At 34.9% G+C, this 25,808-nt stretch overlaps 1 protein-coding gene across 13 annotated transcripts in view; it reads right to left on the reverse strand.

The window, feature by feature from the left end:
• RyR (Ryanodine receptor) overlaps nt 1–25,808 on the reverse strand; it is a 167,703-nt gene that overhangs the window by 44,346 nt on the left and 97,549 nt on the right. For 7 of the 13 annotated variants that reach the window (XM_076131806.1, XM_076131809.1, XM_076131799.1 and 4 more), the window contains 39 exons: nt 25,135–25,262; nt 24,542–24,622; nt 22,715–22,814; nt 20,943–21,060; nt 20,468–20,548; nt 20,011–20,123; nt 19,491–19,602; nt 18,989–19,125; nt 17,901–18,026; nt 17,247–17,364; nt 16,682–16,820; nt 16,123–16,197; nt 15,019–15,152; nt 14,510–14,653; nt 13,847–14,021; nt 13,232–13,429; nt 12,799–12,904; nt 11,271–11,382; nt 10,854–10,994; nt 10,327–10,464; nt 9,079–9,231; nt 8,579–8,694; nt 8,127–8,301; nt 7,704–7,807; nt 7,182–7,318; nt 6,722–6,811; nt 6,363–6,487; nt 5,781–5,963; nt 5,341–5,388; nt 5,145–5,265; nt 4,599–4,813; nt 3,992–4,139; nt 3,460–3,654; nt 2,784–2,915; nt 2,336–2,465; nt 1,887–2,035; nt 1,351–1,499; nt 671–833; nt 93–285 (listed from right to left, as the gene is read on the reverse strand). In XM_076131806.1, coding sequence (XP_075987921.1) covers nt 93–285; nt 671–833; nt 1,351–1,499; nt 1,887–2,035; nt 2,336–2,465; nt 2,784–2,915; nt 3,460–3,654; nt 3,992–4,139; nt 4,599–4,813; nt 5,145–5,265; nt 5,341–5,388; nt 5,781–5,963; nt 6,363–6,487; nt 6,722–6,811; nt 7,182–7,318; nt 7,704–7,807; nt 8,127–8,301; nt 8,579–8,694; nt 9,079–9,231; nt 10,327–10,464; nt 10,854–10,994; nt 11,271–11,382; nt 12,799–12,904; nt 13,232–13,429; nt 13,847–14,021; nt 14,510–14,653; nt 15,019–15,152; nt 16,123–16,197; nt 16,682–16,820; nt 17,247–17,364; nt 17,901–18,026; nt 18,989–19,125; nt 19,491–19,602; nt 20,011–20,123; nt 20,468–20,548; nt 20,943–21,060; nt 22,715–22,814; nt 24,542–24,622; nt 25,135–25,262 — 5,202 coding nt within the window. Of the gene's footprint in view, nt 1–92; nt 286–670; nt 834–1,350; nt 1,500–1,886; nt 2,036–2,335; nt 2,466–2,783; nt 2,916–3,459; nt 3,655–3,991; nt 4,140–4,598; nt 4,814–5,144; nt 5,266–5,340; nt 5,389–5,780; nt 5,964–6,362; nt 6,488–6,721; nt 6,812–7,181; nt 7,319–7,703; nt 7,808–8,126; nt 8,302–8,578; nt 8,695–9,078; nt 9,232–10,326; nt 10,465–10,853; nt 10,995–11,270; nt 11,383–12,798; nt 12,905–13,231; nt 13,430–13,846; nt 14,022–14,509; nt 14,654–15,018; nt 15,183–16,122; nt 16,198–16,681; nt 16,821–17,246; nt 17,365–17,900; nt 18,027–18,529; nt 18,545–18,988; nt 19,126–19,490; nt 19,603–20,010; nt 20,124–20,467; nt 20,549–20,942; nt 21,061–22,714; nt 22,815–24,028; nt 24,129–24,541; nt 24,623–25,134; nt 25,263–25,808 lie in introns of all 13 variants that reach the window. The other 6 variants (XM_076131804.1, XM_076131805.1, XM_076131797.1 and 3 more) reach the window with 5 other exon arrangements.

A 25,808-nucleotide genomic window follows, 5' to 3' on the forward strand; every position in this document is an offset into this window, starting at 1 on the left:
GACAAACAACTTGGATGAAAGTTTCGAAACCTAGCAAAAACAGGCCCTATCTTGTATTTGTTAATTTAAAAAAATACAGTTATTTAACTCACCAATAGCAATAAGACAAGGTAACGCTTTGCCAAACAGTTCAGGCTCATAGTCCATCTTGCTGAGCGAGTCGAAGATGTTGGAGAACAGCATCATGGTGAGGCGCTTCTCCTCGTCGGACGAGGCGCCGTACACGCCCTGCCCGCCCGTGCTGCCGTAGTACTTGGCGCAGCGCTCGTAGTGCAGTGTTAACAACTGTGAATGAAGGGATTAAGGTTTAGTTTACGATAATAATCCTTAAATAGGAAAAATGTCACGATTATATAAATATCGAAAGAGTTTTAACGTTATTATTCTAGAAAAGGTGATTTGGTGGCAAAATTTATCAATAATTGTGTTTTATGTACCGTGTTGACAATGCACACACATGCACGCACGTATTTTTACAATTAAATTGTTTGTTCATGACATGTTCCTTATTGTAAGTATAAGTTTCTATTATTTGGCACAAAAATTGGCAGGAAACATTCAGCAAACTAATAAAAAATGACTGGTGAAAAAGAAATGGATGAACGAAGTGTTTATTTCAAAAACCTCTAGTTGATTTAGTGCTAATCAGAGTATCAGATTAGAATCTTACCCTCAGAGCGACAGTAGTGTACTCAGATAGTTTAGACACGTCGACCGTGAGTTTACGCAACAGTTTCAACAACATGGACGGTTGCATCGCAGATGTCAGCGCCACCAAGAAGTCGGATACTGCCTCACGCTGACCCTTTGTTAACATACGGTTCTTTGACAACCTGGAACAAATGGAAGGGGTACAGTAAGAGAAGAGTAAATTTAATTTGGGTATATGCATAATCAATAATAATGCAAAATGATAATATTGACGTTTTAACTTCATGAATTTGTATTTGTATTTTTAGAAATTTGAAACAATCTCTCGAGTCATAAGATTTTTCTAAGATTGATTACGAATATACTTTTATAAGGTTGTACATCAAACCTAATATGAAAAATTTTGTAAAACTATGTAAAATGTAACAACTGTTAGCAAACCAAAGATAAATAAATAGTTTTGATACGTGTCATAGGTGTAACTAGTAATATTTTTGTCACTTTTAAGGGAATATTGTAAATTCAATCAATAAGTAACAGTTGTTAAGGGGAAAACTAACTAAAAGTAAGCCTGTTAGTAAGTTTTTTCTTTAGCTACGTTCAATATTACTACGAACACATTTTACACACTAAGTCGTAATTCAAAGTACAGCCATATTTAGAGTTTCAGACTTAAGTATACTGAAATGTATTACTAACCTGTACACAGTATGTAGCGTAGCGTCCAACAAGCTGCTGTAGTTCTCAGCTTCGTTGTAGAAGTTGGCGTGTTTGATGAGCAGCGGCAAGATCGAGTTGCCGATGTAACGGTTCATTGATAGAGCCATGTCCGACTCGCAGCCGTCATTCTGTGGATAGGAAATAAAGTTTTAAAGTTGAAAATAGGAAGTATTAAGGCTATTTACTTTAAGTTTCGCTCAATATTTAAATGAAAAATAAAAACCCATGTCCGTTTAGAACATTGTTCTAAAGTTTAAGCTGTATTTTGCTTATTAAAGGTTGATATAAAATAGGTGGGTCGACAGTTTCCAATAGATTGTTAAAACTTTAGTTTGGTAAAGTTATTGGATCTTCCAAATCATAGTCTAAATGGAAACTAGAATTAACCTGGACAACTAATCTAACATGAGAGTTGCGTTATTCTTTATTCTGTTAAGAGTATACAAAGTCCTAAGTCCGGTCATTATGTAAACTTCAATTGTGATACTAGTTTGTAATTTTTCATTTAAACGTACTCTGTCCAACATGGTGGCAGCCCTCAAGTCAGGCAAGAAGGCCTCTTCCAACAGTTTGTAGAATAGCTCTTGAGTTTCAATACCGTACACACGTTCCAAGAACAGACCCACGCTCTGCTTGTGACCAGGGATCAGACCGGATGGCATGTCTGTAGATGAAAAAGATAAATAATTACTATATAAATTATGAAAAATAGGTCGTACGTGGACTGTTAAGCATAGTAATAGAGTAGCAAATAAACTACGTTTTATTGTTTAAGTGTTTTTTTTTTAATACTGTTTTCCATGTTAAACATACTTAATATTTTAAAAGAAAAAATCGTTCTTCTGTATTATTAAGGATTTAAATAAGTACCGCGTCACTTGAAATGTAGAGTATAGGTACTAATTCAATAGACAAAGGATTCAATCAGTCATCATCCCTTTTTGATAAGCTTCTTTTAACCTACCTGATTTGGGCCTCTCGGCGCCCGCTGCAGGATTGTTAAGCGTGAACCTCAAACTGAGCACACCCTGTAGATCTTCTAGCGGCACCAGAGAACGTAAGATAGCACGCGCTCGGAGAGACTCGTTCTTGCCCTGTTATGTGTAGATATCAGAATTCAATTATTTTATTTTTTGGCGCAATGGTTTTAGGTCAGAATCACAAGATAAATATGTCAAAAAAAAAATTCAAAGAATGTCTGAAGAAAAGATATTCTTTGGAGAAATTCTCATTAAATGCCTGATTATGGATGTTCTTGACATTTGACTGACATCGCTGATCTTACTCCTCGCACTGGGCTTAAATACTTTGGCTGTTACTTTTGATGAAGAAACTGTCCGTAAAACTAGCAAACTACGCAGGAGAACTGCAGTGACTGAACTAAACTGAGTAGTATATAGTACAATACTCACCAGAGCAATAACTCCAGCATCAGGTGCACATCGTCCCAGCAGATCCACGAGCGTGCAGTAGAAGTTGAGAATCGCGGCGCCCGTGTCGATGTAGTCCTCATCGTCGTCGGACTCCGGCAGTGGGTGACTAAACTGTGTAGCGGAATAACAAAGTATTATTTAAGAGCCAAATCTTAATATTGTATTAATCTAAATCTTAAATTTCCAATTATTCTAATCTTAAAAATGGTTTTTACCAGTAACACTTGACGGATTTAAACGAAAGAAAATTGAATAATCGGTAGCTATAAGCAATATTGACTAACAAAATATTTTTTTTACCATAAATTGAAAGTGTTATCTTAAACAGTCAGACGGTGAATAACAAGGTAAAATAAGGCGTATTAATATTGAGCTTCAGCTGTAAATAAGTTCATACATATTTTTACATATTTTTCGTGTAAAACTCATATAAATACACTTTCTATAAAAAGTCACTCCTGCACGCGAGCAACAAGTTTTCAAAAGTTAACCGTAAGTGATTTGGCACCTAATGTTAATCGAATTAAAAGTAAGATACTCAACAAAAAAATATTTCTAACTAACAAAAATAAAATAAAGTATTGCCGAATTATACAATCTCCGCCGTAAATAGAAATTTTTGCGTAGATTTTTAACATTTAAAAACTTTACTCACAGTAACATCTCCCTCTCCCTCCAGCTCCCTCAGTTTCCTCCTATCAGCGATCCTCTCACTCATCTTGTTGGCGTCGACAATGGCCTTCAGCAGGCCCTCGCCCTCACCCCTCAGAGCTGGACCCAGGCACTCCGGGCGACGGATCAGCAGACGAATTACCAAGTTGGCGTTTTCTTCTACGCTTTCACCGTTAACCTATAAGTTTTATAAAATATTTATTATTCGGTCTGTCACAAAACTATTCATATTCTAGTATATAGAAAGGTTAACTAAAATGTAAAGATTTTGATATATACCTAGGTGATTAGTCTGTAGTCATAAATACTGTGGATAACATATTTTTTGGTTTACTCCTACTCCTCCTAGATATATTATATCATCCTAATATGCTCACATTTTTCATTATGCTACTATCACCAAAAATACGTTCGTTGATAAAAAATAAGTACAAAATATGACAACGGGCATCGAAACTTGGACTCACATAGCACTATCTCTTTTTGTTCTAACAGTTGTGTTAATATCCACTTACCCATACGCAGAACCGTAAGAAGTCAAGATAACGTTCGCCCTCGACTGGATCCCAGCCGAGGTCAGGATAACCCTTCTCTATCAGTTCAGAGTTGCTCTGCAGACCACAACGGGACAGGTATACTGCGATCTTCTCTAAGTAGTGCTCTCTGAGGAAGAAAATACACTTGTTTAATGTCAATTATCAAGCAAATACACCTTATATTGATCTCCATATTCATAAGCCTTAACTAACGCAACCCCAAAAAGTAAATTGAATAAATTGTTTTGCGACTCTTACAACTCTTAAGCATTTGTTTTGTCACTTTCACTGGTAACTTTGTTTCTTTTCGTTATTATGAAAATTTAATAGAATTTAACATAATGCCTTTCCCATAAGCCAGGCGTTCAAAATGCTGGCTTAAAGTAGGCTAAGTATGGCTCAAAAGTAGCTGTACTTTAACAAACCACAAAAAAAAACATACAATACACTACTGCGCGAGAATTGAACCTTGGAGCTCTTGATTAGCAGTCGTAACCTATGAATTTACTTCTCAAAAGTACACATTAGACAATCTAGCTACATATTTACAAAAGGCATGAAAGTATAAACTTTCATATTTTCTTACCTCAAAGCTAAAGCCAGTTCGGTGTTCTCCATCAAACTGGAGTAAGCGACGTCAAGCGGCGTGGATCCTCTCAGCGAGGGTCTGGACAGCAGGATGTTGGAGTTCTCCAGCAAGAAGTCGAAGTGGTCGAACATGGCCTTCTGGTTCTGACGGCCCGTACGACAGAAGTAGCAGAGGAAACGACAGCAGGCTACTACCATCTCGTGGGATGTATCCTGTATAATGAAACGGAATAATGTGTGAGATACGCCATACTTATATTCGTACCAGCTCGCTAATTCTTTTGGTTAGCTCAAGTTCATCAAAATCAGTTAAGTAATTTTGGCGTGATTGACAAAAACAACAAAAATGCATCGAATTTGATATGAGTCAGAAGTTAAATGTAAGAGGTAGGAGTGTGCTAAAAGGATTGTTCATGTTCTGCTAGAACTAACGCGGACATCATTTTTTGTCTGGTCGTTTCTTAGGACTTTCATGTCGGAGGAAGTTGCAAGAGTAATTATTATATGTAAGTCTATTTTACATAGTATTATATGCATTTTATACCTTTTCCTTGCTATCTTCAGCAACAGGCTGCGAGGTGGGTTGTGCGTCGGACTGCGCCTGCGCACGACGTCCCAGCGTGTTCATCATGACTGCCATCACGTTCTCGTGCACACGGAGTACTCTGTACAAAAACATTAGTTTAGCACATTGCCAGTTGAAAGAAAACAACGGTACTTATATATATTTTTAGCCTTACCTGATCAAATCTGGATGCTGGAAGAATGTGTGGTTGTTGACTAGTTTCCTGTAATAAGAAAATAGTTTTAAAATTGTTTTACACATTTAGTCTGAATATATTATTGCCTGTGTAAACCTATAAAATAATGACAAGTCAAATAATATTGTGATAAATAAATTAGTTGTCAACATACAAGCCACAATCGGTTTAAGATCTATAATTTAATATGTATAAGATTGTTAATATACACAAAAGGTTGAAGAATATACATCCGTGCTACAAGACCATATTGTCGTTTCTGACTGCCTCCTCAGTGGTTTAGGTCACCACGCGCACCATTGAGTCAGGAGGTCGTGGGTTCGATTCCCACACGGAACAATTATTGCGCGGTCCAATTGTTTCGGGTGTGGTTGTTCTTTGCAGGAGTTTTCTTTCAAAAGAAAAAGAAGATAACTCACCATAGCCTCTTCCTCATGAGTTCCTCCTCCTCCTGGCTCATCTGCACAGGCAGCAGCGCTCTGATCTGACTGAGCCCCACCCACATCTCGGCCACGTCCAGCTTCGTCTTGGCGTTGATCACGTATGTCTTCTCTAACGCACGGATCAGCTCGCCTACTGCGTCGTATTGACGGACTAGGAGACTGAGAACAAATTATTAATTACGCTTCAATTTAGTTGAAAGACATTTGGTTCTAAATAAAAAAAAAACACTTATAAGTTTTTTGGAGCACCTTAAAACTGTCCTATAGGTCAATAAAATTAATGCACCAAAATAATAATATTGGCAACATTACAGACGGCTTTATTAGTAACTTATGTTATCTTTGAAACAATTTTTTTTAAGCAGGCAATCAAAAATAGTTAGCTAAGGCATTTAACTTACAGTTTATAGGTGCTCATAATGTTATCCATTTAAACAAATCCGTGCACGGTCATACACGTATACTGAAACTCACATATGACCGTGTCATGTACATAGGTCGTATCGTGTTCAGTATACCGAAGAATACTATCAAAAACCATATCAGTATTTCAATTACCTGAACATCTCACGAACAAGTTTAGGTGTTTCAATCTGTGATTCTTCAGCCCAGCACACGATGGTTTGGATCAGGACCTTACGGAACTTCTCCTCGGGAGTCTTCTTGATCGGCTCTTCGATTGCCTAAAGAAAAATACACGTTAGAAAATAAGAAAGTGTGCTTGTTTGTCTCCTTTCACTTCAAAAAATAACAGGCAAATTGCCGGGAGGGACCATTGAATTGCGGGACTTGTTTTTAGCGAAGAAGGAGAATCATTTGTTTTACCTTACGAATTTAATTTGGTAAGGTTGTAATAGATTTAGGTGTGGAGTTTCACACATAGAATGCGAAAGATGATTTCAGTTTTATTAGTTTACCTTAGCTTCTTCTTCTAACTCCTTGACAGTATTGATGATGTTATACAGTTTACCGAAGGCTCCTGGTTTTGCTTCTGGCTCTGCAGTTTCCTGTAAACATAAAACGAACTTGTATCGTCTAATTTTATTTTAATAGGGTTGATTCTAACATCATAGTATTAGCATAAATAAGAGGGTTGGGGGTGTTTAGATTTCAACCTAAGATTAAAAAAGAATCCAGGCAACCTTTTATTGTAAGGTCACAATATGTTTTTTTATCTTCCGAAAAGCTATTGATAATAGCCACAAGACACCATAAACTACACTTTTACGCTAGCAAAATAACAATAATCTCTGCATCACCCCAAGCTTGAGTGGCAGAAAATGGCCCTGACATTAAGTCCGCCTTTATACAGCCCTGTATATAAAGTTTGAAATAAATAAAATACGAGAATAATCAATTATGTTTTGATTTGTTTACCTGTCCGTCAGGTTCCTGAAGTGCGTTTAGTGAGACATGTGCCATGAGACTCTCGTGGAACTCGTTCATGCGCGCGATCAGCTCTTCACCGCAAGGACAGTTCTCTTTCAATTCCTCCTCCTCCAAGTGTTTGAAACCTGTAAATTATATAAACAATTATTGATGTAAAGCTGTTCCAATACTTGTACTAATAAATTAAATAATCCGAAAACTTGGCCGACAACGAATTTCTCCAGGTATACAAAACCGGAGACCTATCATAATGATTTAGTTTTTCGAAATTTTCTGCCAAATTTAAACCCGTTGGCAATAACTAGCTTCGGTCACGAATAAGGAATTTTGAGTGTAGGCCAGCATGTAGAAGGGAATGGAAAATATCTACTTTATCATTGCGTTTTTCATTATACATTGTTTTAATAGGTCGTAATTGTAATAACGTCCTTTATTTATATTTGGACATTTTATAATAAATGGTAAAAAACCATAATACCGAATCCAGCAGCGATTATAAATTGAACTTACTAAGAATAGCGTTCATCTGTTCTCTGGGAGGACAACGGAACTCCCTTGTCTTCTTAGCTGCGACGGCACTCGGCAAGTCTGACTGTTTGATCTCTGTGTAACGTCTGTGGAAATAAATAAAATCATAGAAAATGCTTTCTAGAGAGTACTCGTTTGATAACAGATTACTTTATTCGTGTATTAATTAAATTTAATATTGAGTAAAAATTAATACGTAAACTAAACAACACCAAAATTATTCTTCAAACTTTTTTTAAACTGTCAGTTGACGCTATTCAGCATGAGTTCGGATTTAAAGATAGTATTTAAAATGGTATCGATTAAACTAAAGATTTGAACCTAAGTAAATAAAACTTAAAGCACAATTTGTGTGAAATAATTTTCGCGGATCGATAGCGGCTTATTCATTTTCCATTTCCTCACCTCAACTGATCAGTCTGTAGTTCTCCTACAAAGTCGTGTGCGAACGCAATGATAGCCTCCACCCTGTGTCTCAGTTGTATATCATTCAGATGTTGTAGTAAGTAACACATTTGTAACTTTGCTCCTTCCGCCATCTTCATGTGGAGGAGACCTTTACGGTGTTCGTCTTTGCCTTCTGTAGAGAATAAATAACGATTTTATTAGATTGTAATTGCGTGTTGTAAGATACACTTTGTTGCATTTGTGTGTGTTAGATATTTTTCTTAATTCAGCGATTTAATCGATTCTAATATCTTATTTGGGCAATCCAAATAAGAGTAAAGTACTATTTTTTTTCATATAAAGGGATTTATAATGCATTCAAGATTGTTTTGCTGTTTACCTCATTCATGTCTTATAAGTATATCTGACGTTTAATGGCATAAAAGAAAAGTAGGTTTAAGTGTACAAACCTTTATCAAATGTGGGATCCCAAGTCTCAGGGTTGATCATGATGAGCAGTTTTTCAACATCTTCATCACGCATCATACCGACCAGAAGAAGACGGTCTACCAGCTTGATGAGAGGTCTGCAATAAGCATAGAAAAAAAGTAATAACAAACATAAAAACTAAATCTGAATAGATGTGATCTGAATAAATGGGAAAGGGAATGAGGAAGAGAGAAACTTAATACTGACAGAAAAGTGACTGATAGTAATATTTTTTGTAGCAAATGTTTTGTTAGAAAACTTAGTCATTTTGAACGACGCAAATAAACAACAGTTGATATCGTAAGTTTGTTATCATAGTGCAGTCTGTATGCGTAATTTCTCTAGTCTCTTTCATAAATCATAGTATTCAGCTTACATCAATTCATGTAGGAAATAGCTCCAAAGTATTTGGTATCAGTAAACTTTCACTAATCTACAAATTAACTCTAAAGTCATAGAACATATTGTGTTCAAAACTCACAAGAACAGGTTCTCGTTGCTGCCGCCCACAGGGTCACGGTTGTGCACTTGGTTGGTGTCGACGGCTTCAGCCAGCGCCTGCATCACGAACTCACGGACAACCTCCAGCGGGAAGTACGGAGAGTATAAGTTGCTGATCTCTGTTATACTCTCACTGAAAACAAAAAGAGTATGTTTTACTAGCTGACCGCTTTATTTTATTTTATTTTATTTTTTATTTTATTTTATTCGGAAAACAAACAGTTTCTAAATCTAGGGTTACAACTACATACTTAACAAATAACCATTTATGTGTTTTCGCATATAAAAACTTATATAAACAGCTAGAGCAATGAATTTATATTTAAGTGCCTAAGTGTTTACAATTAAAGAACCGACTCAAACCACTGATTGGTCATAGTACGTTTAAATTTCGCGGGACTTTTATTGAACAAATCAAGCTCAGGATTGTCAGCCAGTTGGTTAACGTAACGCGCCGCTCTTGGAAAGAACGAGCTTCCCCTATAGTTGGTAGTGCTATGCGGGACTGATAGATATGCAGGAATCCTTACTGTTCTATTAGGCACTTTAATGTCCAACATTGAGAGGAGATGTGGAGAGTCTATTAGAGACTGTGCAATTTTAACTAAGAGACTTACGTCTGCAATCTTTCTCCTCTCATAAAGGGGGAGTAAATGGTGTCTTTTACATCTCTCTGTGTAATTGCTATCTCTCTGCCTGCATTTAAACTCTAGAAATCTAGCAAATTTACGCTGAACACCTTCAATTCTATTAATATAATAATAAGCTTTGCTTGCGTCACATAAGAGGGAATGGGTCATATTTTCCCCCGTTCTTGAAACATGTTTACTGGTACTCTTCTCCTGTTGGTCGTAGCGTGATGTTATATAGCCTATAGCCTTTTTTAATAAATTGGTTATCTAACGGTAAATTAAATTTTCAATTCGCACCAGTGGTCCCTGAGATTAGCGCGTCCCAACAAACAAACTCTTCAGCTTTATAGAGCAAAAAATGATGAAAAAAGAGGGTTTGATCTTTTTGTGACTTAGTGTAAACTCCAAAATCCCTGCATGTAATGAAAAATTGCTTCACCATTTGAAAGATACGGAGTAGGTACAGTTTTTGACGGTACAATTTAAATTTTTGTCTCTCAAAAGTCGATAGCACCGACTATCGGGAATCGTGTTATAATATTATAATAAATTCAATTAATTATCGCAATGTTTCATCATATTTGTATAATACTTACGCGATGTCAGTCATCTTCATCTGCGGTCGTACACTCTCTGTCTGCAGTGAGCGCAGACTGTGTCCCATGTCGGGCTCCTCGTACAGAGACTTTAGTTCAGGTCCTAATGGGATCACGAACTCGTTCTTACATGCCTCCCTGAAATACAACCAAAAAATTGTAAGTAAGTAAGTAACACAATAAATAATAGTAACACTGAATTTTATATTACATGTTATTTTTCTAGTTTTAGTATAAAATATTGTATTTTCTTAGTTTTGTTTTTTTTTTTTATATTGTGAGTTACTATATGATTTATTATCCTATAACCTCATTTAAGAACACTTGTGCTTTTAAAAATAGTTTTGTAAATATTTCTAATAATATGCAATATATTCTTTACAATTTAATAGATAGGTTCAGATGTGCACGTTGCGTGCACGTGTACGCATTTCAAGGGCGAACTCAAACAAGAACACATAGACTTTGTTTGCAACATCATACTCATCTTCATCCTAACGATTGTTTAAATGCATGACGATACTTACATAGTAGTGGCATGCGACTCCAAATGCAAGGCGATGAGCAAATCGTAGAAGCCCTGACGCAGTGGACCTGACATGTACTGCGACTGGATCGCGTATAACAGCTGCTTTTGGTCTACGTGTTGGCAGAGAGCGTGGGCAGCTCTGAAAGAAAATGCAAAGAAATGAGTTTTACTTAAATAATAAACATATTTGTACATATATTGAAACTCCTGCCTGACGATCCCTATAGAAAAAAAAGAGAATTATTTTTGTGTTTCTTTACTACCAAACGTTATGTCTTATTTATTGTTTTTGATTTGAAACATAGCTTTTAAATAAATTTTAAGGAAAATCTTCAAGCTATAAACCATCTCAATAACTAAAATCAACTTAATGACATATAACATCTTAGATAAGAATAATATAAACTCAACGTACCTGTAATTACTCTGGTAACACAACGCCGCGTACAACGTGAGCGTGTGTGAGTGGAAACTTAGCAGTTTGTCCATTTCAATCAACTCCAGAATGTCTATACACCTGTCCTCCTCTGTAAACAAAAAACACAAGATTTGTAAGCTCTATAATATAGGAAACATCTATACTTATAATAAATCTGTAGAGAGGTCAATTCTGTACATTGAATATATTTAAAAAAAATCCAATGGGGGATGTTTAGTAACGGATACTGATACCGAATCTGCAATTTATAATTTTCTTTTCTGTCTGTCTGTCTGTCTGTCTGTCCTCCGTCTGTATGTGTCGCTATCACGTAATAACTACCGAATAGAATGCACTGAAATTTGGTATATGCACAGAATAAGTAGTGGAGCAATTTCTAGGATACTTTTTATAGCATAAAATTTCAAAGATTTTTAGAAAATTGAAAAAAATACGTAAAAATCGTTTGAACCTGCGTTTCCCTATAGAGACCATAGATGGTTTTACAATCCATTTCACAACATTCGCATAAAGTTAACGCGGCGCCCGCCGTATCGATACCTGTTGTTCGCACCAACCAATAGATGGCGTTATAGTCCGCCACAAAGCATGTTTTTTCTAATTAATTTATTTTAATGGCTTTATTGTAAAAAAAATACCTTTGAAACATGCTATACATTTATAAGATTTTAAAACATAAATGTTGTATGATATATTACACAAAAATGTTGGTTTACGTGGGTCCGGTGCGGTCGGGATATCCTAGATGGCAAATCGAGTAATTTCGTTTGTTGTCGTTGTTCGTCGTAACTAACAGATGGCGTTGTTGTTCGAAACACATGACCAAATTAATTGGTTGCATTTTGGAAATAAATTGGATAGCTATGAAACAGACTATGTGGTAAGTTTTAAAAAATAAACAACGGATGATATATAAAAAATAATTACGGGTTACGCGGTTTCGGACGTATCATCGCAAGTATACATTATTACGCGTGTGAAGAGCTCCGGCGCAGATAGGTCTGTCTGTAGCTATAATAATATTCTGAATCCAGACGGGTAAGCAATGGTCAGTCTATAATAAGGTATTATATTTTACACTGTAAACTGGTACGGATACAGACGAGAGCGGAAAAGAAGGTAACCACAGGAAATCAGGCCTACCTGAGCCTGTGTCACATTGTGTGCCCTTCGGGTCCCTTTCGTAAATAACCATTAGATGACAAAAGAGTTGTTAGCATTTTTATGTGTAGGTGTATCGAGCGCTTCGCAATTCGCTGTTTCAAACGAATAAGCAACAGTACGAAATTCACGCGAGCGGAGCCGCACGGGTCAGCTAGTACCAAATAAATAAAAAACTTCCTCAATTTCGAAGTTTGTTAAAAACAAAATGTATTTTAAGTACCTACTGATGTTAACTTTTTATATTACTGCAGTCTATTTTTTCCAACAGTATAAGCTTCGAAATTGACCGAATGGGTGTAATTATTTCTTTTAACAACCAAATAAAGTAAGAAATCCTTACCTGGTATATGTAAGGCCAGCATAGAAACAGCGTCTTCACAAAGCATGGACCAACCACGGATGTCTGATAACTTCAGAGCGTGCACTTGTAGTGACTGATTTGGCACCTGAAAAAAGATTTTAGAACTCTTATTAATTAGAGCTCTTGGGTTAATAAGTAGGTGTAGGCTCTTGTGGAATTATTTTCTGATTTAATCATTCTAGTTATTATTGTAATTTTCCTATTCTTATGAAACTCGTATAACTAGCAACACTCTGTTTATTAAGAGTTTTCGAGATACTCTGATAAAAAAATCACACATTTGCACATTTTTTATACAATCATAGCTAAATTAAAAACCTTCACTACCTAACTACTTTACTTGTATTTAGCGGAAAACTGCATATTTGCAGAAGATCTATTTAATTCTTAAACATTTTAAGTATGTACTCACTCTAGCCCACTGGTGCGGCTTCAAGCACTGCACCTTCAACCTGGGTGGGAACTGCGGCGTCACATGCTTGTCACTGGTCGGTAGTACGGCAGCCGACAGCGGGAGACTGGTGGTAGACCTGCCCAGTTCTATCTGAAGGATCTCTTTCGAGGTCGCTTCTACGAAGATGGCTGGGAAGAGCTTGGTTTCGGGCTCCATCTAGGGAACGAAGAGATGATTGTTTTTTATTGAAAGTGAAGACGAAATTGTTTTTTTTTTGTGTGGGACCTAAACACGTTTTGAAGATCATCTGCTAAACTTTACATTGCAGCCAAACAAATTACTTATTAGGCGTCTTTCTTAGTTAGTAGTTTTGGAAATAATTAATATAATTAAGCAGTTGCCAAGTCAAACTACCGTAAGGCACTGAAAAGATAAGTAGACCTTATTTATGGAGAGTCATTGCCAATCACTTTCAAATACTTTAAAAGTTCAAGAAATCAAGGAATTTTCAAAAGAATTTAAGTAAACCTCTTCTAATTTAACATTTCGTCTTCACTACACAAGATCAATTATTTGTAACTTTCTTGACCTTTATAACCTCATCAGTTTCCAAAAGTAACAAGTAATCCTCACCTTAAACTTAATGCTAGTATCCTTTCCCTCGCAGGTGAAGGACACAGTACCAGTAGAAGTATCTACTGAGCATCCGATGAACATTCCCTGCGACGCGCCCTTGGCGGTCGCTTCAGCCATCACCTCGTTGTACAGCTCGTCGGCGCGGACCATGTAGCACGATTGACGGTTCACACTAGAATGTTAATAAAGATTTTGAATTCTAACTTTTTGTAATATCTCAGCCGCTTTGCAGAAGTATTGCCAAGATAAACTTGAACTCTAATAATAGGGACACCCTTGCTAAAAATCTGGCTTCATCCATAAGCGTAGGTTCTCAGGCATTTCCTAAGCAGCGGTGGTGAATCCAAAGACAAATCATAAATAAAAAAACACATTACATTTACATAAATATCGAATAAAATGGCGCTTAATATGTTTTTTTCTAGAAAAGATGTCGGTAATCCAAAAAATTTGGGAACTCATGTGACCCAAAACAATACCATTTGTTACCCTCCCGGCCCAATTACCGATTTCACACGTCTTTGATAGAATCGTAGCCTTATAGTAAAGCAGAGACTCGTCGATGACTGACTGAATATTAAAAAAAATTACTTAATATTAAATATTGATTTTTATTCTTGCTAAGAAAATATTATATTTTTCGTGTAACAAAGAACTTACCTCTCAATAACTCTGTCGTAATCATCAGTAATGATGACAGATGATTTCGTGACCTTGCTCTGGTTGAAGTCTTTGGAGTGCAAGTGGTACTGCGTGGTCACCCATCCGATGTACACGTGTGTGGGGTCTTGACCGGGGAATATCCTGTACAAAGAAAATATTTGTAACATTTATGTGAAAATAACATACATGAGAATGCGTTGAATGAACTATTCTTTATTTTTTACTTAATTCTAAATTAATTCCACCAACGAACGTTAGAGGCGTTTTATAAACTAACCAAAAAGGATGTTATTTAGTTTCCAAACAAAATTATTAACAACTGTACAACAATATGCATAATTAGCTAATTAAAATGGAATACAATATTAATAGCAACCTACATAATTATATCTATTCCTATCAATATATTGTTCATATAAACCGTAATATGATGTAAATAATAACAAAAACGTATCGGGTATTCCTAAATAATTGTAAATTAGGCATAGGTATATGGTTTTACTCACCTCACTCCATAGAAATATTCATTAATAAGTTTCAAGCACTCAGAATCGAATATTTCATTTCCAACTGTTTCCGTAGTAACGGCAGCCAGAGTGCTGGTCGTCATTTGCTTGCGGTCTTGCGTAGGTGTCGCCATCTGAAGGTTGGACTGTCTCACATCATTGTCCTAACGGGGATGAGTACGTGATGGTTTGTACACGTGCCATGAAATGATCAGAGAACATTGATTTAGTGATGGGTTTACTGTTAAATAGCTAGAAGAGAAGGTTTTAGAACATTATGCATTTATGATATTTTTTTTCGTAAAGTTGACTAAGTAGTAGAATCTTTTTAAGAATTTTCTTTTGAAATTTATATATTGATAGTTGAAAAAATATTTTTTTAATGAGGAGATTTTGAGCCTCTTTCTCGTACTAGTTGCTTAGATTATTATGCTTTCGATACAGCGATAGAAAAAGGTTTGGATTGAGCTTTCCTTTATTTATGTATAAAAACAAGAAACGGAGACTTTGGTAGACAGGTTTGACGATGAAAAGATTTTAATATGACGGATGAATACTGTATAGTTTTAGCTTACAACATTGAATTAGACATTTATTCAGGCTTAATAAATACATAGAAATAGATTTTGGTACATAATTGAAGAGACCTAGAAGTAAACGACATTAGGAAACACATAATAAAAATTACACATTTTAACCACTTAGTTGCAATAGATGACAGGTCAAACTTTTTTCCCATTTTTTTGTCCAATAATAAGGCTGTTGTCGTTTAACAAGTTACAATTACTGAATATAATTTGAAACTAGAGTGGTATCAGTAGCTCGATTCTCTACTACCATCGACTGCGAAATTCGTACGTACGAAAATCTGATCAGCACCTCTGACGGGCGTCGTAGGAATTACTTTGGCAGTACATTCCAAATGTCAAATTTTCGATAGGTACTCAGCTGTACTAACTGTACAGAATCGCGCTACAGTAAATGGTGTTGAAATTTTTGACCTGTCAACTACCACCATCTAGCGGTCAAAAACGGAAACAAAAAGCGATAGTTAGTAAACGCCCACAATGCTAGGTTAGTGTTAACAGTGTTGCCAGAACTTACGTTGAGCCCAACTTGGCTGCCGTACAAGTTGGGTCGGCTGGCTCGGGCTTGCATGCCGTTATACCTTTGATTCGCCTTTACACAAAATATATTATAATAACAAATGCAAATGGACATTTGAAATGATATTTTTATAATGACAACGGATTCGTAGAATGAAGTTTTGGTTCTTTTTTCAATGAAAAGGATTTCATTCACTTTTTTAAATACAAAATGCATATTATGAGGATGATGTAAATTTTACACCTTCGTGTTTTGAACTTAATGTGGGGCATAATGCTTAATGATATGTTCTAACAACAAAAACCAAAAAAACAGTGTTTCGAAGATAAGTAATTTTGAAGCCAATTTAGTAGGTAATATTTTTTAAAAAATGTTAAAATTTTGGAGCCAAAAACTTTAGATTAAATTGCCAACCAAAATTTTGTTCCAATCATGTCTATCATTTTGGAATCATTGTAAACAAAATGACTTTGAACTCTCCATGAATTAATAAAAATACAAAAATAAAACGCAATGCAAAATGGACTTTATGTCTTCACAACAAGGTTAAACATACCTGTGACACCTTGATCTGAGGGTTAGGCCTCCTTGGACCTCGTTCAGGCGATACTTCAGTATCACTGAACGGATCTGGAGTTTTGGACTTGCGAGATTTGGCACGGTCACCGCTTTCGCCGCGTTTGCTTCTGAAAAACCTAAAAGATTGCGAGCTAGTTAATACTTATATTAAATTCATAAGCTGCATGGATTGATGTGCATTGTCGACTTATTGGTTATTGTATTTCAAAAATATTTCACCCCCTAAATTAAATATAAGTCTTAGGACTTCCAGAACTGAGCGGATAGAAACAAATCATTTGAGCGCTCTTTTTTTTTTTGCAATAATTTTACCTCGTATCACACAAAATTATCTTTCGTGTGGGAATCGATCCAAGAATGTTCTGCGCAACCAGTAAATTGTCTATTTCCATAACAATGCAGGCATTGCAAATATTAAAACATTTAAAAAATCTTTGCTTATCTCGGATATCAATATGGAGATTCGAAGGAAACAGTCTTCACTTGTCGTAATATTATTAATAGTAAATAATGTCTAAGTAGAGTAAATAATGTCTACGTACTTGAACGGTGATCTTCCTCGCTTATCCTTCTTATCATCAGGCGACAGACTTTGGTTACCAAGGTCGTATTTAGCCATCTCTGCTTCACTGGTAGAACGATGCATGCCATTCACTTGTCCTGCACCACAAATTGATATGTTACAATATTTCTTAGTTTTGACTTGTATGGGTTACTGAGTATGTTTGTCGTCAATGGTTTTTATGTGAAATTATTTTAAAGTCTAATACAAAAATGTTTTTGTCAGTATTTAAGTTAAAATGTTTCTGCTTTATGGGGTTGATGCCAAACGAGAGATTTGGTTTTTCTTTTTGACTTGATTAGATGTGAAATAGTCTGAAATGTTTTTGTAAGTATTTGAGTTAAAAATCAATACAGGTTTTAATACATTTACAATGCTCAATTAACTAAATATCTATGAAGTTAATTAGAAACTATGATATTTTAACAGTGTTATGTAGAAGTCATGACATAAAACTAGCGGGCAAGGACCAGGCCCACATCCCGTCTGATGTAATGTAATTTTACCTTACCGTTTCATATCACAAAAAATGCAGATGAAAAACTTTCCCACAGCGAAGATACAAAACAAATGACGTAACATAATGAGTACAAGCAAGCCGAGTCCACAACAGCGATATACAAAGCTCAATAACCTGGTTGTAAATTGTAATTCTGTATAGAAACACCTCTAGTTATAGATCCCTTGCGCGGCGGCCGCGACGGCTGACGTTTCACCTTGGAGCTGGGAACTTCTTCTTGTGCGTCTTCGTAGTTTAGACCTAAGGGTAGGATAAGGGTGAAAAGCTTGGTGCCGGGGTGAGGTTTATGCAATATGTTTATAACACGACTCTGATTTGGATAAGTGGTTCATGTAAGATTTTCTCATTGCAAAACGAGAGAAAAAGGAAAGTATGAATGAGTGGAGTGATATACTATTTACTCTTTCTTATGACTGCATTTATACAAAAAAAATGATTATCTTCTTTTTGATAATACGTAGTTTTGATTGATATTAAGCGTCCAACGTAAGATAGTAAGTGCAATAATACAACACGGTCAATGTCCAGTTTATGCAATGAAACTGAAAATCATTAACTACTTCATGAAAATCTGAAATAAATGAGTTATATTGCATATACCTCTGGAAAAGGGTCATAAGTGCAAAATCAATATTAAAAGTATAAAAATAATCAAACGAGTGGTACTAAAAAGCTAAACTAATAATTACAGCGGGGGTTCTATGTAACGAGAATAAAAAAATCTACTAGTCAAATGTACCAACCTAACGAAGGGTCATCTGTAAAGGTTAATACAAATGACGTCAGCATTATACAATAGACAATTTACACTACTTTTAATATAAAATAACCTGGAGCCTAAGTAACGCCATCTAGTAGAGTCAATATAAAACTTTTTACTACTGTGTATTTAAATATTTTTGTATTCCTAACTACTATCCTAAAAGTCAAGTGCTTTTATAATTATTTATCTATATCTTTTTTTTTTTACCAAATAGGTCTCTGCTTTTTTAACTTATATATGTTTATAATGTAAATATATTTCGAATTATAAAAGCACTTATATAAAACCTATTTTTCATTATTCCTTTTGTCACAATACACACATATAATTAGTTATTGGGAACACTAACATTTAGTAACCACATTAAAACATCTCTACAATAATATTGAACGAAAGTAAACTCTATTCTTACAGTTATAAGGTTCATATTTTTTCGTACCTTTGATGTCGTTCATGTTGAAACCGCTGCGCATGATTTGGCCAATGTGTGCAGGCATTTGCGCTTCGACAGCTTCCTTCATTAGGACCTGTTGACGGTCTTTGATTTCTACCCAGCGACGGGCTTTCTCTGCTTCACTGTGGGCAAAAAATTAAGTAAATTTGAGAACTAGCATTTTGGTTCGTAAATTAAGTTCAAGCTAAGCTTAAATGATCAAATCGCACTGAACACTGCAAATATGAAAAAAATAATATAACATCTTGTTTTGAAAAGCTATAAACGACACTTACAGAACGACAGACGTTTACAGAACGAAACAATCAAACAATTCTCGTAATAAAGTAAGAATGTTTGTACGAATGTGTGTCAAACACAGTTTGTGCCACAAACGGGATCCGAATATACGTAACTATGAACAAGACTAAACATAAAATGCGATAGATCGTATAAGAATAACAAACTTTGTCAATAACAAAAATAATAATAATTATATTATACTTACTCAATAAATTCGGAATGACAGATGACAGGCAAAGATAGCCTCAAGAATTCCCAGTTGGCCTTCTCCATGGTTTCAAATGTGTTGTGAGAGATTTTCAGGCACGGTGGTGTATCTAAATGAAAATAAACAGTACAGTAATAGATACAAAACATGAATACTATGTCAGATAGCCATATTCGATGGCCACCGTGGCGCAGTAGCTAAGGTGGTCACCGCGCCACGCTACCAATGCATGTGGAGGGTGTGATTCCCACACGGAACGAATATTTGTGCGGCCTTGATGTACTTTGTGCCCGTTGTTTGTAAAAGTCCACGCGACAGAAAATAAATTCTTAGTGCGGGAGTTGTCTTTTTAAAAAGAAAAAGAAAGACATTAGAAGAATCTTCTTTTACTTAACTTTATAATCACTAGAGTAAATAACACTTAACAGTGAGCTCCGTTTAACCTTTGCTTCTTTACCTCATTATAATAACCTCAACAAGAATACTCTTAAAATATATACAACATGTATTGTCTTACCTGATCCAGCAGGTATCCTGGTGACGTCGATCCTAGTGTCAGGCATCTCATCTGTGTTCTCGTAGATGGGCTGATCTTTGGTGTACCAGTGAGTTACATCCCTCTTCATGTTGCTAGACACAGAAACATTAACATAAACTAGAATACGTCAATCACATTGGCGGCAGCATTTAAAAGAGCTTGTAAACAGATGTCAAATGCTTGTGCCGAAACGTCAAGCAAAATTAAGGCAAATCTAGTTTTTCACGCTATTCGTCTTATAATCCATTCATAACATACCTAACGCAAAAGACAAATTATAAAATAATCACCTAATAGGCTCTTCAATATTATTATAATCAGCCATACTATGAAACTAAATTAAATAGTTTTTAAAACATTCATAGTCCCACAATTTCCAGCCAACAAACAGCTGAAATTCAACCTCGACCTTGAACTTAACCTTGTTCATACTTACACACAGAACGGTTCATATCCCTCCTGCAGACCACATGTGGTGAAGTACTTCAATGTGTTCACGTCCTGACCATATGTTAACCTGATGACATAATAATATGACTGTTATTTTGTATTCTGTTATAATTTACTGTGGCACGTGTTGACTTGACCTTGACCTTAACCTTTATAAAAACAGGAGGTCTTTTCAGGTTACTTCATAGAAGAGCTTGAAAGTTGTAGTGAGAATTAGGTATGGTACATGAGTTTTTTGGAAATTACCTGATTATTTTTGTAATAAAAAAGAACATTCATCATGTCGTGGTAGTTAATTAATATAAACGTTAAATTTATATCTCTCACAGAAAATAATATATATCACAGTTTCAGTTAGAGCGACTATTCAGAATTTATGCAATATGAATTCGAAACAATACGTCAATGTGGGCCTATTACTATTTTCTTTATCTTAATCTCAAACAGACTTTTTATCTTACCTGGCCTTCTGCCCGACTCCTAGCGTACAAGCAGGTACAAAGTTGTCGCCCTGCACATCTGCGAAGGTCGTCTCTCCACCCAGAGCGTCCATTAGAAGCTCACCGTTTAGAGAGAAACCTGATTCATAATGAAATTGTTAGAATTTGTTGCATGATGTTGAAATTATCGTAAAAAGGCACTATTAGCTCATTTCTGATCTTTTAAAATATCTATATTCTCTTAATTGATACGGAAATATTTGATGATGACTTTTTTAACTATATTTACAGATTACAAATGTATTTTTTTAATAATTAATAAGTAGACCCAAATGATAAGACAAATGAATACGAATCATTTATTTCAAGATTTTTATCTACTTTTTCTAGCTAATATTTTTGCCTTATAAATAAAGGAATAGGTACTTACCCTAATTATTGTTATTATGTGAGTTATATTAACAAATATATTACATGCGAATAGTTAAAGTGACATACTTAATACATAAAGTGATATATTATTATCTTCGTATAATAAAGATCATACAGGTAATATTATTATATCGTAAAAATGTTTACAAAAAAATATGGTTGTAATCGATTAATATGTTAATTAGTACTGGCATAAATAAATTAAAACATATTAAGGAAATGTTATTTACATGAACACATGTTAAAATTATGTTGTGTTTATATGACTAGCAACTATTCTAAATAGGTAGAAGAAACTATGCAATCTAAATTATTAATATCTTTTAATTATCCCAAAATATATTGATTGCGTTTTATAACTACACCCGAGCCCTCAAAAAGACGATTTCGTTTAATAAGATCCTACATTTTTAAACTACAAAAGTGGAATAGTATTTAGTTTATTTATATTTATTTTCAATGTATTTCAAAGATTTTATGACATTCTTCTTCATGCAACTCTTTCAATTTTTGTATCAAATTTTATATTAAAAATCATGATCGAGAGAAAATAAAATGTTTTACCAAACTAGTCTTACATTCCATCAATTTATCAATTCCACGATACTTCTACAAAATGATATCCAAATGACAATGATTCCAAGGGATTGAGGGCATGATCAATCGCATCAATCTATCAATTTGCATGTGCATCTATCAATCATAGCAAGCGAAGCGGTGTGCACTAATGTCGTTCAATTTTAGAAGCGTAGCGTTCAAGCATTCATATTAAATATGGCTTTTGATTGTGGCAAGAACATTTTTGTATATAGCAACACATATTTACATAGGTATCGGAAAATTAAACACCGATTTTGGAATCATGCGGAAGATCTATTAAATTTATTTCGTCCAGAACTTAGTTTTTCGATAAATTCTCTCTCTCGCACCACAAAAAATAGATTTATCAAAAAACTAAGTTCCGTTTTAGGATGGAATACATTCTATAACATCTAACAGGTCATTTACTAGAATTTAAACAACAATATAACATAGAATAGCGATTTTTAACCTTGAGGTCATTTCATTGGTCAAATGCCACTATTATAAAGCTTAGGTAACTATTACTACATAAGAATTTATAGAAAACACAACTAAAGGAATTAAAATGCTTTCGTTCTGAGAGTCAAACAAAAGCGGATAAAAGGTTACATCGAATCATATCATTGACCGATTAGGAGTTTAAATTTCCATTAAACAAAGGAGTAAAAGAGACAAATATATAAAACATTGGAAGGTGTGATAGAGAGAAAAGATCACAATCAAAAATGTTCCTGCCACGTCCAAAAGCCAGTACATAGTGAATGAGTCTAGATATTTACTTATCGTCTTATCAATGAGATCTAGGAACACTCCGACAACATCACCGACGGCCCATTGCTTGCCGAAAGACTCTGTGCTACCGCTGTATACCTTTTCCTCCTTGAAAGTCGGGAAAAATTGATGTTTACCTTATTGCGAACGGTATAGAGCATAATTTTGAAAAATAAATGTAGAATTGTTTTATATTTCCTGCTTTTTAAACCCCATTCTTTTATGATTGCTCGGTGAAGGTAATATGTTTGTGTAACGAAAAAAAATGAGTTTGACGATTGATTTGCATAGATGGCGTTAGTGAGTTTAAGTAGATTTAAAATACATTTAAAACAAATTATAATATTTTTTTTGTAAAATATTTAATAAAAATCTAAAAGACAAACATTATACCTTCACCAAAACATTTTAGACTACCCTCATTATTAATTTTACTAACCTATTGCTTCAATTACAAAAAACTTCATCAAACTTAACACATTTAGTCTCATATCTATAACCGGTAACACCTAACAGAAGTAGGAAAGTCACAGAAGAGATATAATAATATACATAAAGCCTACACAACAAATAACGAAGGTATACGGGTAAACACGTCATTCCACAGAGGACACAGTATAGGAGTTTAATACAGAGTTATATTACTGTTACCACCAGTTAACCACAGAGTTATAGGAGAATGTTTGGCGTCTGTGATACTCTGATTTTGTTAGATAATAAACCAATAATACAGTAAAGTTTAAGTTTAAAAAAATATTTCGAAATTTGAAGGAAATTGATCAATAGTTTTTCATTGCAAAATAAAATTCACTATGACAAATTGAGACAGTGTTTTTATGTTTATTAACTTTAATTAACTGTCTAAATATAGCTCAATATATTATTATATTAAATAGTCGTTCGTAATTAAGCTTTTGAGCATTGTTTTTTCAATTACGGCATTTTTTCTAATGCTATTTATATAGCTGGGTATATTTATAGTAATTTACAAGTAAGGTACTTTTGCTGTAGTAGGTAAATAACAGTGAATTACTTATAATTCAATTATTGGAAAGTTCTTCTTACAGTAAAATATATTTATTTTAAAGTCCCAACCCGCACTTGGCCAGCGTGGTGGACTCGAGGCCAAACCCCTCCCTCATTACGGGACCCTTGCCCAGCAATGGGACATTAATGGGTTAAAAAATATTTATTATTGGAAACATTGTAACTTAATCATCGTTTTTTCAAATCGATATTTTTTATTCATTCTCTTTATTATCATCTGTATTGAATAATAAAATCCGAGTACCACATTAGCGCCCCCTATCGTGGCAACTCACTAATAGTCTGGTCGATGACGTCGAGGAAGCAGCCCACTATGTCGCCCACTTTGAGCTGCTGGCCGAACGTATCGCTCGAGCCGCCGTGAACTTTTTGTGACTATTGTAAGCACACAAATTTATACGTTGTTTCTTTGAGCATAGAGTTTTGAGTTGGTTGTAATACATTCGAGTTGAGAGAATAGTCTATTAGTAAATAGATTACTAAAAATTATGATTATACTAACTGCTCGCTTCATCGGCAGCAACTAGAATATTTTGTCACATTTGCAGAATTCCCAATCTAGCTTTTATGTTAGTTTCATATTTATTATTTGCATTAGTCTTAAAGACTATTCCAAGGGCTTTATAACAATAATAAAGTCAAACTAATATAGTATATTCGATGCAAAAAACCCACATCATTTTCAACGTATATTTTCAAACATGAATACTATTATTCTCTTATCCCGAATGTATTATAACTGCTCTTGTATTCTTGTACGTATTGTGTACTGTTTTTATAAAACTTACATTGTATCCATCAAACGCCCAAGAGTTCTCATCTTGACCGAGCATCATACCGGGCGGCATGTCAGCGTGAGCCCAACCGACCTGGAATTACATAGACAAATAAACAATTGATATCTTCTGGCAAACCTTTATTAAAAAAATGAATTATGATTGTCTAATTCGAGTAATGCAGAATGCAATTCTTAAGCAAATCACATACATAGGTCAAACCTATTTGTTCTAAAGAGCCTCAAAGGCAGCTGGGAAATGTTAATAATGTCACAATCGCTTATAATTTGGTGTTCTAGTGAATAAACTTTTCCAATTTGACATGAAATAAATACCTTTACTGATAGGGACTAGGCTTCTATTGAAAGAGATTTAATTTGTAACGTGTATTCACGGCGTGTAGGGTGAGTAAATAAAAGATGATATTGTACTTAAAGGACAACTTCTGTACACAGTTTTTATGATGCAATAAATATATGTCTATGACTATGTCTCACAGTATAATCACGAACACACAAAAGCGCTATATACTCTCAAATATATGAATTATGGGGTTGAATGTAGGTATACCGTTACACATTACTTAGATAATAAGATTATCTTACCCTCATCGGTCCAGCGGTTAATATTTCGAACTCGAAGTACCACTTGCCGGAGCTGACGGCGTAGTTCTTCTCTGCTCTGTATGTTCTGAAATCCGCTTGCTTCTGCTTCGATGCTTCGGCCAAAAGAGCTGTTACAAAAATAAAGTGAATTAATAGACACGATTTTTTTTTTAAATTAAGCTAGCTACAATGGAATAACAATGTCTATTGTGATTAAGGAATGATACGATTCATGATAATTAAAAATAAATTCAGCCCATTAGTTTCCCACTGCTGGGGAAGAGTCTCTTCCCAAAATTAGGGAACGATAAGGCTTTAAACTATGGTTTATGATACGACGATTTATTTATATTTTGGTCAAGTGAAGTTTTGCAACATTGAAAAAAGAGATTAGAAATCATCTCCCGATCGTTAGAAAAGAGATATTAAAAATAGCTGACCCGCGCAACTTCGCTTGCGTCACCTAAGAAAATGGGTCAACATTTTCCCCGTTTTTGTAACATTTTTCGTTGCTACTCCGCTCCTAATGACCATAGCGTGATGTTATATAGCCTATAGCCTTCCTCGATAAATGGGCTATCTAACACTGAAAGAATTTTTCAAATCGGACCAGTAGTTCCTAAGATTAGCGCGTTCAAACAAACAAACAAACAAACAAACTCTTCAGCTTTATA

This window comes from Anticarsia gemmatalis, chromosome 26, assembly GCF_050436995.1.
Source record: "Anticarsia gemmatalis isolate Benzon Research Colony breed Stoneville strain chromosome 26, ilAntGemm2 primary, whole genome shotgun sequence".
In the NCBI taxonomy this organism is placed as follows: domain Eukaryota; kingdom Metazoa; phylum Arthropoda; class Insecta; order Lepidoptera; family Erebidae; genus Anticarsia; species Anticarsia gemmatalis.